Source organism: Lathyrus oleraceus, chromosome 7 (genome assembly GCF_024323335.1).
Source record: "Lathyrus oleraceus cultivar Zhongwan6 chromosome 7, CAAS_Psat_ZW6_1.0, whole genome shotgun sequence".
Classification (NCBI taxonomy): Eukaryota; Viridiplantae; Streptophyta; class Magnoliopsida; order Fabales; family Fabaceae; genus Lathyrus; species Lathyrus oleraceus.
Genome location: NC_066585.1, coordinates 121,353,359 through 121,367,042, shown reverse-complemented (window position 1 = coordinate 121,367,042; position 13,684 = coordinate 121,353,359). Strand labels below are relative to the sequence as shown.

Here is a 13,684-nt window from a genome sequence, read left to right as displayed (position 1 = left end):
CTGAATGAATGGAAAGTTGTTCTTCGTCTTATTACAATATGGCCAATCGAGCTTCTCCGAGTCTTTCCCGTAAGGCTCTCTCGATTTCTGCGTCAAAAGGAAAATCAGCTGAGGCCTTACCTCATATACAAATATCAGACACAAATTAGTTGATATAATCGAAATAAAATATTCAAAATAACGGAAAATAAATTTTAGTTGCAGAGCAACAAAATTTCAATTGAGATAATTTTAACTTGCATTTGGAAATCCCTGGCAACGACGCCAAAAACTTGATCGGGAAAATAGCAAGTGTACTATTTTGTCAATGTAGTAATAATAAGGATGTTTCCCAAAGATCGAGCTAGAGGATTGCACAACAATATATGTGTAAATTGTTACTCAAATGAACAAAACTAATGATTGGGGTTTTGTAAAAAGTCACTGCAAGAGAAAATAAAATAAATCTTTTCATAAGTTATAATAATATGCCAAGGATGGTGTATGAAAATCTCCTGTAATGACCCTTGAGTGTGTATGTCCTTAATAATAAAAATTGTTTCAATTACCAAATCTTAAGATTGTTTCCCCCTAAGTTCTCAGAGGGAAACCTTTGGTCATTCAATCTAACCTCTATGTCCTTAGGCGATTATGATGAAACCAAGCAATTATAATTTTAACAAGAATAAATCGGTAACCATAGGGTATCCATAGTCCTAGGTGATATCTACTATGGTTTAACTGTGTAAAAACCTTAACAATTGTAATCCTGTTAATTGTTAACCATACATCAATCTTGATTTTTCTAATAAAGAAAGCATTACGCAAATTACATAGTGAAATTAACAACAAATAACATGTATTAAGGAAATTATAACTTTAAAGTCATTACACGATCAATTCAGGGACACCCCCTGACATTGGGGGGTTTAGCCTGTCATATTATTCAAATAAGATACAAAATAAAAATGAGATATTACAAAAGGATGGGAATTCCGTTGATCTTCAATCGCATCCGCTCTTGAAGGATCTCCGTTCTTCACCGCTTCAATCTTTATCGTCTCCAATTTGTGATCATAAAAAAGTCCCTTCTCCATATTCAGAAATCCCCTAAATAGTTCCTAATGACTAATTTGATGTAGCAAAAGTCCAAAATGCCCTTCGGGATCAACCGTGCCAAAATACAACAAAAACTGGAAAATGAGGTGTCCAAGCCAACACTGGCCGTGTCAGGCAATGCGACAGGCCGTGTTGGCTTTATGGTGAAGAGGTCATGACACGCCCCTCCAGGAAGGCTAACACGGGTTGCATCAGCTGACACGGGCATCCGTGTCAGCTCCCTGTTTTCTTCTTCTAGTTGTCCTCTCCTAACATGGCCCGTGTTGGGCAACACGGGTGGCCGTGTCAGGACTACTTTGTTGCCTAATTTCCTCTTCTGACGGGCCCGGAACGTCCGATTCACTTGTCTACCCCTCCGGTACTCTTGCTTACACCTGAAACTAGTAGAACTACCATAAAGAGACATAAAATATAGTATAATGATGTAAACCAAATATAATCAACAACTTGAAATAACAATGCAAAACATCTAATTTACTAAACAAAACAATAAATAAGTAGACTAATGTGTTACCGACTTCATGAAAAGGTGTCGAATGAGTGTCAGGAAACAAGTAGAATTGGAGACTGATCACCCGACCTCAGATAGTTGTGACTTCTACATAAGTCCAATTACGATTGCTTAACATAAAGCTAAATTTAACCCTCAAAGCATAACATTCTAGTAAGTGAGATTGTAAGTCTCCATTCTTCATGGCATTGTATGGAGACTTGATATTTTTTCCTTTCATGAGAGCTAGTGGCATACTTGTTGAATTATCCAAGTTGGATCCCTTCTCATGGAAGATGTCTTGGTTTAAGGGTTCATACTTGTGAATGAATGGTTGAGTGTTCTCTAAAGAATGACTTAATAAAGTAAAAATCACCATTAACACTTGACTAACTTTTAAGTAACATTTGACTAACTATTGTTAACATTGCTTTACTTTCAAGTCATTTACTTTATGCAATTTAAATTTCAGTCATTTATCGTTCATTGCCATTTATATTTCATATAACTTGTTTATGTTTATGTCATTTTAACTTTTCTCATTTGAGCCATATCTTATGATTGTACATATTTGTTTGTGTGCTTTGATTTTGTTTGTGGTCTTAGGACCTTAAAATACTTAATAACAACAAAAACCCTAAAAACATCTGGTGGACTGTTGAACTTGATCTGAACTTTTAGACTTAGGATTATGCAACATTCCCTGTGCAAAAAGGACTTGGCCAATGCCAACATTCTGAGCCTGAGCTATCTTAAACTGAGCCTTCATCTGATACAAGCCTTGTGATTTGTTTGAATTCATCTGTTACTTTGTCTTTGTGATTAATTGTTATTTTGATATTGTGTCTGATGCTTTGCTTTGAGTTGATCAAGGAATATGTCATCTGATACATGAGAAGACAAAGAAGATTGCTAGCTATGGGAATTGCTTGCTTGGATGTGGCTATCTTTATTTGATGCCTTGATCTTCATGATGTCTGGATATTGTTCATTGATTATTGATGATTGCTTGATTAAAAGTCCAAAGGAAAATGAGTTTATATATGACATTCTTGTCTGTTGGATTGCATCTCATTGGTCAAATCTTTTCAACTCTTAACTTTTAAATGTATGCTTAGGATAGCCTCTTCATATCCTCTCACTTCTTAAATTTTAAAATCTCTCCCCCTTTTCAAAAACTTCTTTGCTTGTGATTTTAAACTTAGACTTTATTTTAATGATTAGAAACTTTGGCTTTATGCCATTGAATTTTGAAACTCTTTCTAAAATCAATTTGTAAATAAACTTAATCATATTGACTTAAAATTTCAAAATACAAAAAGAACTAACAATCCCATTCAAATTCTTGGCCACTTGGTGCCTTTTCATTTAAACTTTTTTTAAAAGCAATTCACCAACTTTGAAATTTTTACCACGAATTACGCGGTTTTGATCCCTCATTTTTATGTTGGTACTTAGGAACAAGACCGAAGGTCTTGTCAAACACAAAAATATAATCAAAAGAATTCTTTTCTCATCCCTACACTCCATTTTTATCAAACATCATTTATACCAAACACACATACGCACAAAAAAAGGGCTCCCTAGGAGTACTTAGGACACTTTGGGTGCTAACACCTTCCCTTTGTGTAACCAACCCCCTTACCTGCAATCTCTGGAATTTTACTAGTTTTGATTTGAAAACTTCTTATCTTTGGGTTTTGTTCGTACTTTTCCCTTTTCCTTTGGAAACAATAAAAGTGCGGTGGCGACTCTGGTTTTATTGACATTAAGCTTATTTATAGCTTGATGGTTATGAATTTACCACTACAAAAATTAAGTGGCGACTCTGCTGGGGAGTAGTCCTTAGTGGGTTTAGCCTACTTTTTTATGTGTATATATTTGTATATTTGATGTTTGTATATTTGTTTGTATGATCTAATATGCCTGTTGTGCTTGGTGATCTCAGAGTGGTGAGATAAGTTCTAACCCAAACATGAGTGCAATTAAGATAGGACGATGGTATAGTCATGTTCAACTTGTATGGAGTAGTCCTTAACAAGTTGGCTTGAGACCCATCTACTCAGTGGAGACCCTTTTGGAGTTACTGTTGTCACACAAGTTATTTGTGGATAGGCATTACTTTCTCTTGTTTGGGGTCTGAGAAGCCGAGGACTGTATAACATTTAACCCAACTTGGCCTATTTTAGGACGTAATGCAGAGACTGTTCAGGTGTAGACCTGATAACAATTATTACAGGAAACTACACTCGGACGAGTTTCTCTTGAGAATATTATGGGTTGATGAGTCAGTGATCCTAACATGTAGTATCCAATAGATGGGATCAATACTCTGGGAATTTGTTAGACCATGATCTACAGGTTTTTACCCTTAGTACACTCCTTTGGGATGGTCCTTAATCTAACTCCATGCTCGTGACTCACAAACACTTTGATTCTCGGTTGATCTGATCAAGTCTCATCAATATCAATGGAACTTGGGTGTTGATAGGGTGAAAACCATAATCCACCAAAATGGATGATTGATCTTGATGATGACTTGATCCATCCCTTGATCTTTGTTTGTGTTTACCTTGTGTGTGATTGTTGCATTCATGCATACATGCGCGTCATACAATTTATCACAGAAAAATAAATTTCAAGCAACCGAGGTTTCATTTGCAAATACTTTCAGACCATGGGTTGTGGACGAAGGAACACTAAGAAATACAGTTTCAGATGTCCTGATTTGAAAGAGCTAAGGAAGTTGTCATCTTTTATATTATACCCCTTGAACTTCAAGCAACGTCATGGGAAGCTTTTGTCTATATTATTTGCTTATGTGGTTGAAGGACTTCTGAGTGTTTTGGTGAAGTTTTATTACCCTCTCTACTGGTACTTCACTTTTCCTGATTATCAGCTTGTGCCTACATTGGAAGAGTATGCCCATCTCTTGGGTATACTCGTATCTGACAAAATACCTTTTAGTGGATTGAAGGAGATTCCCATATCTCATGTCATAGCTGAAGTTCTTCATCTGAAGAAATATGAGATTGATTCTCATTTGGTGAAGAAATGAGGTATTTTTGGGTTGACTTCTGAGTTCCTCATTGGAAAAGCTACTGTCTTTGCTCAAGCCGGTAGTATGGATGATTTTGAATCCATATTTGTATTGCTCATCTATGGTTTAGCTTTGTTCCCTAACATTGATAGTTTTGTTGATGTTAACGCTATTAGAATCTTCTTGATTGGGAATCTTGTTCCTACTCTATTGGGTGACATGTCTTTCTGTTTGCATTTGAGGAATTATAAAGGAGGTGGAACTATTGTGTGTTGTGTTCCTCTTCTGTACAAGTGGTTTATTTCGCTCTTGCCTCATACACCTACTTTTTTGGAGAACAAGCAATGTCTACGGTGGTCTCAGAGACTTATGTCGCTCACTAATGATGATATTGTTTGGCATGACTCTGCATTAAGTAATGTGGATATTATTGTTAGTTGTGTTGAGTTCTCTAATGTTCCTCTCATTGGTAGACAAGAAGGAATCAACTACAACACTACTTTGGCTCGTTGTCAACTTGGGTTCCCCTTGAGAGATAAACCTAATAACACCCAGTTAGAAGGTCTATTCTATCAAGTGGGTAAAGATCCCCAACATTTGAAGCAAAGGATGATACATGTTTGGCATAATGCGTATAAGAAAGGAAGATTTGAGCTTGGTCTATTCAACTGTGTAGCTTTTGAAGCTTACACTATTTGGGTGAAGAAGAGAGCTTTGGAGCTGAAGATGTCGTACGCCTGTGAAAGAGCTTTGTCTGTGGTTGTGGCTGAGCTATCAACTCTCCCTAACCAAGATGTAGAGGATTTGGAAGACGCACTCACCAATATGAAGCAAGAGAAAGATATGTGGGAAGAGAGGTTCCATGCCTTAAGCCGAAAGCATGAAGAGTTGTAGCTTGACTCAAAGGATAAAGATGCACTTATTGAGACTTTTGAAGACCGAGTAATGAAGAGAGAGAGAGAGAGAGAGAGAGAGAGAGAGAGACAAAGGTTCTATCTTCCTCTAGCATGCCTCAGTCTTCCGGTGCTTGGAAGAAGATTATTGATCAGCTAGTTCTTGAGAAGGCTCAGATAAAGACATTCTTTGAGTCCGAGATTCGATGCATCCGAAGGAAGTATGCACCCATAGCCACATCATCTGATGCAATTGCTAGGGATCCTTAGGATGGTAGTTTCTTTTTCTCTTATCTTGGTATTTTGGTTTCTGAAATTATACCTAGTGTAATCCTTCCAAATTTTATAAATAAAAAGAGATTTTATGGTCAATCAAATTGTTATTATATATTTGCAAAGTGGACTTCATATGTTCCTTGAAATTAAAAATCAAACAAAAACATTGCATTTCATGCATCATTTGCATAACAAGTTTTTTGTCGCCAGATGTCTTATCAGTTCTTCTTCTGTGCATCAGCCAAGCTGACTCACTGTTATAATACTCGCGCTAATCAACCGAAGATTATGGAGCATCTAGAGAAAGAGAACCGAGAGATGAAGGACGAGATTTCCAGATTAACGGCGCTGATGGAATCTGTCATTGCTGTGCAAAATCAGTCTTCACCAACTCCTACAACTCTTCCATAGAGGCAAGTTAAAACCATTGAGTCATTCCCCCGCCTTGTATCTGTAAGCCATTGAGTCTAGCTCCTAGAGAACGGGTCAGAAGGAAAAAAAAGTAAGAAGTAGTGTCAATCGGCGGCTTTCCCTCCGGCGTGAAAGACGAAGCGCAGAAATTATTTGATTCGTTCGAGCGACGACCACTAACGAAGAGCCGCCACTACGCCAAAAATGACTTTTAACAGCGCATCTTAGACAGCGCTTTTAAAAGAAAGCGCTGTCTAAGGTTAAAATTAAAATAAAACACGGAAAATGTTCCAAAAAAATAATGAAAGCGCTGTCTAAGGGGGGGTCTTAGACAGCGCTTTCTAAAAGCGCTGTCTAAGACCCCCCCTTAGACAGCGCTTTTAGAAAGCGCTTTTAAATATAGACCTTAGTCAGCACTTTTGATAAAGCGCTGTCTAAAGTCTTTAAATTAAAAAACCTTAATTTCAATACATTTACGGCGCTGCATAATTCTCTTCACTCTCCCGTCGTCTCCGTTCTCGTTTCATTCCATTTCCGGTATCAGTTCTCGGTTTCGATTATGCTTCTGTTTTTGTTATTCAACTATCGTTTTTCTCAGATCTTGATTCGCATTCTCTCGTGAATTTTTTTGATTTGTAGTGTGAAAATGTCGCTTGGAGAAACTGCTTGCTCATACGCACTTCTCATCCTCGAAGATGATAAAATTGTCGTCACTGTATCCTTCTTTATTATCTTAGTTTTCTGTTAATTCTAGCTAATGTTTATAGTTCAATTTACGCAATTAGGTTTTTTGAAATCAATTAGTGTTGTTGAATTCATGTTATTTTTAAATGGATTTACTCAATTAGGGTTTTTCAAGAGGTTTGATTTGGTTTTTTATTTTGTTTGATTTTGAATACGATGTGTTGCACCTTGACTTGCTGTAAATAGGCTGACAATATCACCACTTTATTGAAAAGTGCTAAGGTTGATGTCGAATCATACTGGCCCAGTCTATTTGTTAAACTTGCTGAGAAGAAAAATATTAAGGATTTGATTGCTAGTGTTGCTGGTAGTGGAGCCCCAGGAGCTGTTGCCGCTGCCCCAGTTGCTGCTGCCGGTGGTGCAGCTGCCGCTGCTCCCGTGGTCGAGGAGAAAAAGGTAGCTTATTTGTGAAAACCATGTGATATATTTTTGGCAATTAGTTTTTCTAATTTAGTTTTAAACTAATTGAGTTGTTGTTTCAATTTTACAGGAGGAACCCAAAGAAGAGAGCGATGATGACATGGGATTTAGCTTGTTTGATTAGGTTCTGTTTTAATATAATTCAGTCAATTTTTGCTGTGGTACCTTTAGCTATCTGAATATTTTCTACAAATTTTTAGTTTTGTTATCACTTGTGTCCATTTGAGGATTTGGCAAGTAAATTTACATTATTCTGTCTTCTTTTCACTGTTTTGTTTGAATGTTTACTGATATTAAATCATAGATTTTGTCTGTTATTTAAGTATATTTGTTGAGGTTGAAGGTTTATAAAACCTAATACTCTTTGATTAACCCAGTTGTGTACTTATCCTCTCCGCTGGTTTGTTTTGTTACATAGTAATGAGGTTGAAGGTTTATAAAACCTAATACTAACACTAATATATAAAATTTAGATACGGTTAATAATTAATTTGTGGGAATTGATGCAAGGTGGTTTGATGCAGGGATAGCAGAACAACATGCTGTTACATTTGCTGCAGGTCTAGCTTGCGAAGGTTTTAAGCCTTTTTGCACTATTTACTCAACCTTCTTGCAGAGAGCCTATGACCAGGTAGTGTAATTTAATATTCCGCTTAAGAAAGTAACACATATATTAAAGCGCATTGCATTATATTAATTATGCAAATGATGCTTTGAGTATATATTTCGTGTTTGTTCAAAGATAGTGCATGATGTGGCCGTGCAAAAGCTGCCAGTAAGATTTGTGGTCGACAAAGCTGGATTCATTGGAGAAGATGGTCCAACACACTCTGGTCATTTTGGTATCACCTTTATGGCATGTCTCCCTAACATGGTGGTGATGGCTCCTTCCGACGAAGCAGACATGATCCACATGGTTGCTACTGCTGATGCCATTAACGATCGGCCTAGTTGTATCCGATTTCCAAGGGTAAATGGAATTGGTGTTGAACTACCACCAGGGAGTAGAGGCACTCCTCTTGAGGTGAGTTAGAATTTTGGCCATATTTATACTTCACAATCATACCTTATGTTAGCATCATGTTCTCTAATGCCTCATACTTTATCTGTGAGCAACATGTAATGCTGTCATTATTTTTTATAAAAACAGTTTCTGCAAATGAGCTTAGCATTTATAATTCTGTATTTTAACAGATTGGAAAAGGTAGGATATTGATTGAAGGGGAAAGAGTGGCCCTTTTGGCTTTTGGAACAGCAGTGCGGAACTGTGTAGCTGCAGCTTCCATATTGGAACAGCGTGGCTTACATGTAACGGTGGTCGATGCACGTTTCTGCAAGCCATTGGACCATTCGCTCATTCGCAGCCTAGCCAAATCACATGATGTTTTGATCATAGTGGAAGAAGGATCAGTAGGAGGATTTGGATCTCATGTTGGTCAGTTCATGGCCCTTGATGGTCTTCTTGATGGAAAATTGAAGGTATGAATCCTTTTTTGCTTTTCTAACTTGACTTTAAATATTGAGCAAGTTACTGAAAATTCAAACGCATTTGATAATATTATGCAGTGGAGGCCAATGGTTATTCCTGATATTTGTATTGAGCATGCTTCGCCTGCTGAGCAAACGGCTGTAGCTGGTCTGACATCATCTCAGATAGCAGCAACTGTGTTCAACATTCTTGGACAAACAAGAGAGGCACTAGAGATGGTTACCGTGGCATGAGAAATAAGTGTTATCCTTTGTAAAATGACTAATAAAAAGACATGTACACTTTACAAAGTTGGATTTCAATTGAAAGACTGGAAAAATAATGGGTTTATGCGAGATACTCTTGCTTTGGGCCGATTAAAGATTCCCACCGATGTATGTATTTCTAACTTATGAGTTATTTTTATATTTACACATATCTCATATAATTAAATAGTTGGAATTAATTCAAAATATGTTATATTATTATGTAGTACTTTGATGAATTCAAGTGTGCATTTTATACAAAGGATCAAGTGGACGAAATCAAAGAGGAGTGGTGTCAATTCATGATAAAGCTCAATGTTTGTTCATAAATTTGTGTAATTAATGTGTACATTTGTAGTATATGTTATGACTTGTAAATGTGTACATAAATTTGTATATATTTTGATACATTTAAGGCAAAATTGGTTTGAATTGGTATATATATATATTTGTTAACCAAAAATTGGTAGAAAAAAGGCCAAAATGGCATATATAAAATGTGATAATTGTCTGTCAAAATCTGGTTGAAAACAGGTAGAAATTCAGGTTTATAAACCTGGAAAAAATATGGTTTAAAACAAAAGCTTCAAAAAATTTCGTATACCTTAGACAGCGCTTTTGTAAAAAGCGCTGTCTAAGGTATACCTAAAAAAATTAAAATAGGAGGGACTTAGAAAGCGCTTTTGGCCAAAGCGCTGTCTAAGGGGGTGGGGCTTAGACAGCGCTTTTCAAAAGCGTTGTCTAAGGTATACCTAAAAAAAATTAAAATAAGAGGGTCTTATAAAGCGCTTTTGGCCAAAGCGCTGTCTAAGGGGGGGGGGGGGCTTAGACATCACTTTTAAGATTTAAAAAAGCGCTGTCTAAACCTTTAGCAGCGGAGGTTTAGACAGCGCTTTAAAGCGCTGTCTAAGGTCTTGTTTGTTGTAGTGCGCTTTCAGTTAGTAACCGGGGTAAATCACATCACATTTAAGGCTTCTTACACGTATTGTATGTGCCGCTATTAAAGAAGAAGCCTGTCTACTACGAGATTAGGATTAGGAAGAAAAACCTTGCTTTTGGCAGATTGCTTACTACTAGACTAGGTTGGATCTACTTCTCAGTCTCATCTATAGAGAATAGGAGAAGCATTCGAGTTCTCGCTTTTCTGCCCTAGCAATCTCGCGTGAGTGAAGAAATTGTAACCTATATATACTACCGATATCTCTCGTCAAACTTCAACGGGAATCGATTCTATGATTGACTTAGATTTAGATTCCCTGACCCGCTCTGAAAGAACTCTCCTTTTTGGATGTATACTATAGGTTTCGACTTGGCAACTATCGGAAATCCGCTCCAGATTATTCTATCGAACAAGGGCAAGGATCGTCTTTAGGGCCCGCGATAAAGAAGAAAGAGGTTTAAAAGTTAATTGCTACTTGATTACCACCTCGTCTATGAAATCTAATTTTTTATCTGTGTGGCTACAGTAAGAATTCCTATGCGTCCGCAGCTAATGAATCTGATGGATGCCATTTATTCTGTTCTGTTGTAATGCTAGCGAAAGGCTTTAAACGAATCCCTGACTTAAAGGGAATGGGAATAAACAACTGGCTTTCTTCTCCTAGTGCAATCAGTTCTGGCACAAGACAATCCTGATTCAATTCCCGAAAACCTGACACCAGCTGTTTCTTCTGGGCATGTCCCTGAGACTGAGATGAGTGCCAGACTTCCTTCCTGAACTAGATTAAAGACGCGTTCTAGTGGCCTAAGCTCCAACCAAGTTAGGGACCCCTACCACCGGCTGAAAGTGCCCCGGGCTAGGTGTGTATGATAAGTAAGTAATGTCGAGTTTCAAGTGGATACAACTCTTTGCCATTAGAGCACTCTTGTGGAAGATATTGTTGGAAGAATGTCAGGTCGTAGAAGAAAGATACAACTGATCTTATATTGATATTGATCTTTTACGAATGGATCCCGGTTGTTCTAGTAGGTGCGTACTCTTTTTTTTTATTGTTCTTGTTCCTTTCATTTTTATTATCGGGTGTCTTGAACAGTTCACACTCCTTCAATGGAAGAAGAAGGCGATGCAGCGCGCTTAGCTACTGCCTATAAGCAACCATAAGCTTTGACTTAGATAATTTTAAGCTCGAAGTAATATCTTTTCGGGAAGGGGATCGAGCAACTTCAAGAAACTATACGAGAAAGCAAAGTGAAATCTCTACTATTACTTGGAAACCACTTTCTATAAGATTTATCTTCTCTTCTTTAATAAGGCAGATTTCCGCATCTATCCTAGCAGCAACAGAAAGGAAGTGAAGAAAGAAAAACTGACTGGACCATCGGGAAAGGGTGATCGATCATAAGGAAGGCCTACGTCTTCATCTCTTGCTTCCAAGTGAGAGTCAGGAGGAAGAAAAAGACCAAGCAAGGGTTAAGATTCGTTCTCACGGAGAATTAGGGAGAAGAAAGAAGACCGTAGGACTCTGAAGTCAGGGATATGAGGCTCGGTCTACAGGCCTTACGTCAAAGCCCGGGAACAGATGGGAAGTGCACCAACGCTCGGATATGAATTGGAACCCCCTCCGAAATTCGGTTAATACTAAAATAGATTCCCAATCCCATTCAAAAATCTACGCTACGGGTCAGGGAGGCTAACCATATGAGGAGCCCTACTACTAGGACTTGTTCAAGCAACAAGTTGGTATGGCCCATTTCATACCTAATCCCATGGACATATCTGATCATTGAATGGGGGCCCTCCACAGGGATAGATACCCGAGTTAGGTATCAGTCCCACCTACCGATCATTAGTACAACGACCTGTCATATCATATACCCCAGACGGCCTGATCAGATGTTTCGGTACCAATGCAGTCAGTCTAATGCATTCTGGACTGGATATGGCCCACCTATCTTTCGAGGTCACTAGTTTACACTTTCACCAACCTTTCCCATATCCGTTTTTTATGAGCAAGGGATAAAGGCCAGACAGTAATCAAGCTACTTACAATTGGATAGTACCCCTTCCATCGGAGGATATACTGGGTGGAGAGTGACAAATATGAGAAAAGCCTACTTACTAGCCTCCGTGATAGGATACCACTTAGGTAGATGCTAGGGATTGGTGAGTTAGGGCAGCGAGGGATGGTGTGACATGTCTGGTCATCGCATCGATGAGAACGATGGCCGATGATATCCGAGGAGATTAGGCACCGTCGGCTTTTTTACCTTAAAGTAAACTCGTGCTTTTCGTCGTCCTTCCCTATCTAGAGCTGGAACTTGACTAGAAAAATACTTTTTTTTCCCATACTGACTGACTTGTCTTCCTGTTGGTGGTTGTGAAAGTTCAGATTTCGAGCTTAAACAGCGGATAACCTTCTCTTTATGGGGGAGTCTTTCAGGATCGATTCAAAGGGCCAGTGAAAGTACGCGGACGGAGAAATCCAACAAAACCACACCGTACCGGGCCAGTAGACCTTCTTTATCTTAAAGGCTGTCTCCTGCCCCCAACTAGTGAGCGGCTATAACCGATGGGCGCATGGCGACCACTACTCTACCCGAAAACTCGGGTTAAGTGGGGAACCTTCTCATCGTGTTAAGCTTGCGAGCCTGTCTGTAATAGGCCCAAGCGTCTCTTGTGCTTAATATCGAGTCTATTCCAGTGATAAGCTTCGCAATACCCTAACACTCCATAGGCGAAAGAAATAAGGATAGATATATAGATTACGCACATAGTTGTCTGGGCATTGATTTCATGTAGTGCGTACCACTGACGGAGATTCGCTTAACACATTTGTTCGCTTGAATACAGTAGGTAGGGAAGGACAGGATATTACTCGTCGGTTCTATTCGGTGGTGGTGGCTTTGCTTTTAATTTCTTTCCACTCATTTTGGCTTTTTCCTTTTATTATTCATGCTTGCTCCACTAGCCTCAAACTCCATTCCCATTTCGAATTGACCCGTTAGATTAGAGAAGGCTTTTCTGCTTAGCAGAACCCGATTCTCCGCTCAAAACATCAGATCTTCCGACTTAAACAACCGATTCCATTTCTATCCTTTTTTTCTATGATCAATTCAATAAAGACTTCCTTCTCAACTGACAACCCCTGGGCCTGTTCATAAGCGATATTCTTTGTAGGGCTTTCGGCTCGGCTGCCTTCCTTTATTTTTGGGCTAAGGCTAGCTTTCCTAAGTCAGTTCCAGAGTGCATGAGTGAATCTTGATCTGTATTCAAGGTATGCCCTTTCCAGTTCTGTTATAATATTGACTTCGGTTAAGCTGAGGTTAGCGAAGTCAATCCTTTGCTTGGGTCCTTGGAGGTCGGAGATCAGAGCGCTGTGTTTAAGTCGTCTGGCCGTAAGAAAGACTTTATCTACGCCAGTAAGAGTAAGAGCTTGAGAAGAAGGGAAAGAGGAAGAAGTATTCAAATAATTAACTCCTTTCCCTTTAGGAAAGCTTTACTTTATTCTTTCTTTATATACTTACCTTACTATATAAGACAATACTCTAAAAGAAAGACTTGGACGAGAAAAGTAAGATTGAGAACTATTAATAGTAGGAATAGTCTAAAGCAGTGGTTAACTAGAAGAAGAGTAAAAG

General features: G+C 38.4%; 2 protein-coding genes across 2 annotated transcripts; both read left to right on the top strand.

The window, feature by feature from the left end:
* Window positions 1-6,695: 6,695 nt before the first annotated feature.
* Window positions 6,696-7,633, top strand: LOC127104344 (60S acidic ribosomal protein P1). The gene is made up of 4 exons (XM_051041528.1): window positions 6,696-6,745; window positions 6,848-6,923; window positions 7,139-7,348; window positions 7,443-7,633. The coding sequence occupies exons 2-4, from the start codon at window positions 6,855-6,857 to the stop codon at window positions 7,494-7,496; spliced, it is 333 nt and encodes a 110-aa protein (XP_050897485.1). The 5' UTR covers window positions 6,696-6,745; window positions 6,848-6,854; the 3' UTR covers window positions 7,497-7,633.
* A 298-nt stretch (window positions 7,634-7,931) lies between these two features.
* Window positions 7,932-9,190, top strand: LOC127107122 (probable 1-deoxy-D-xylulose-5-phosphate synthase, chloroplastic). Its single transcript, XM_051044397.1, has 4 exons — window positions 7,932-8,003; window positions 8,115-8,396; window positions 8,567-8,851; window positions 8,939-9,190. The coding sequence occupies exons 2-4, from the start codon at window positions 8,226-8,228 to the stop codon at window positions 9,092-9,094; spliced, it is 612 nt and encodes a 203-aa protein (XP_050900354.1). The 5' UTR covers window positions 7,932-8,003; window positions 8,115-8,225; the 3' UTR covers window positions 9,095-9,190.
* Window positions 9,191-13,684: the final 4,494 nt, after the last annotated feature.

Coding starts and splice junctions, on each gene's coding strand:
- LOC127104344 (XM_051041528.1), top strand. CDS start 6,855: ATGTCGCTTGGAGAAACTGCTTGCTCATACGCACTTCTCATCCTCGAA. Junction 6,924..7,138: donor ATGATAAAATTGTCGTCACT/GTATCCTTCTTT, acceptor TGCTGTAAATAG/GCTGACAATATCACCACTTT. Junction 7,349..7,442: donor CCGTGGTCGAGGAGAAAAAG/GTAGCTTATTTG, acceptor TCAATTTTACAG/GAGGAACCCAAAGAAGAGAG.
- LOC127107122 (XM_051044397.1), top strand. CDS start 8,226: ATGGCATGTCTCCCTAACATGGTGGTGATGGCTCCTTCCGACGAAGCA. Junction 8,397..8,566: donor GTAGAGGCACTCCTCTTGAG/GTGAGTTAGAAT, acceptor GTATTTTAACAG/ATTGGAAAAGGTAGGATATT. Junction 8,852..8,938: donor TTCTTGATGGAAAATTGAAG/GTATGAATCCTT, acceptor AATATTATGCAG/TGGAGGCCAATGGTTATTCC.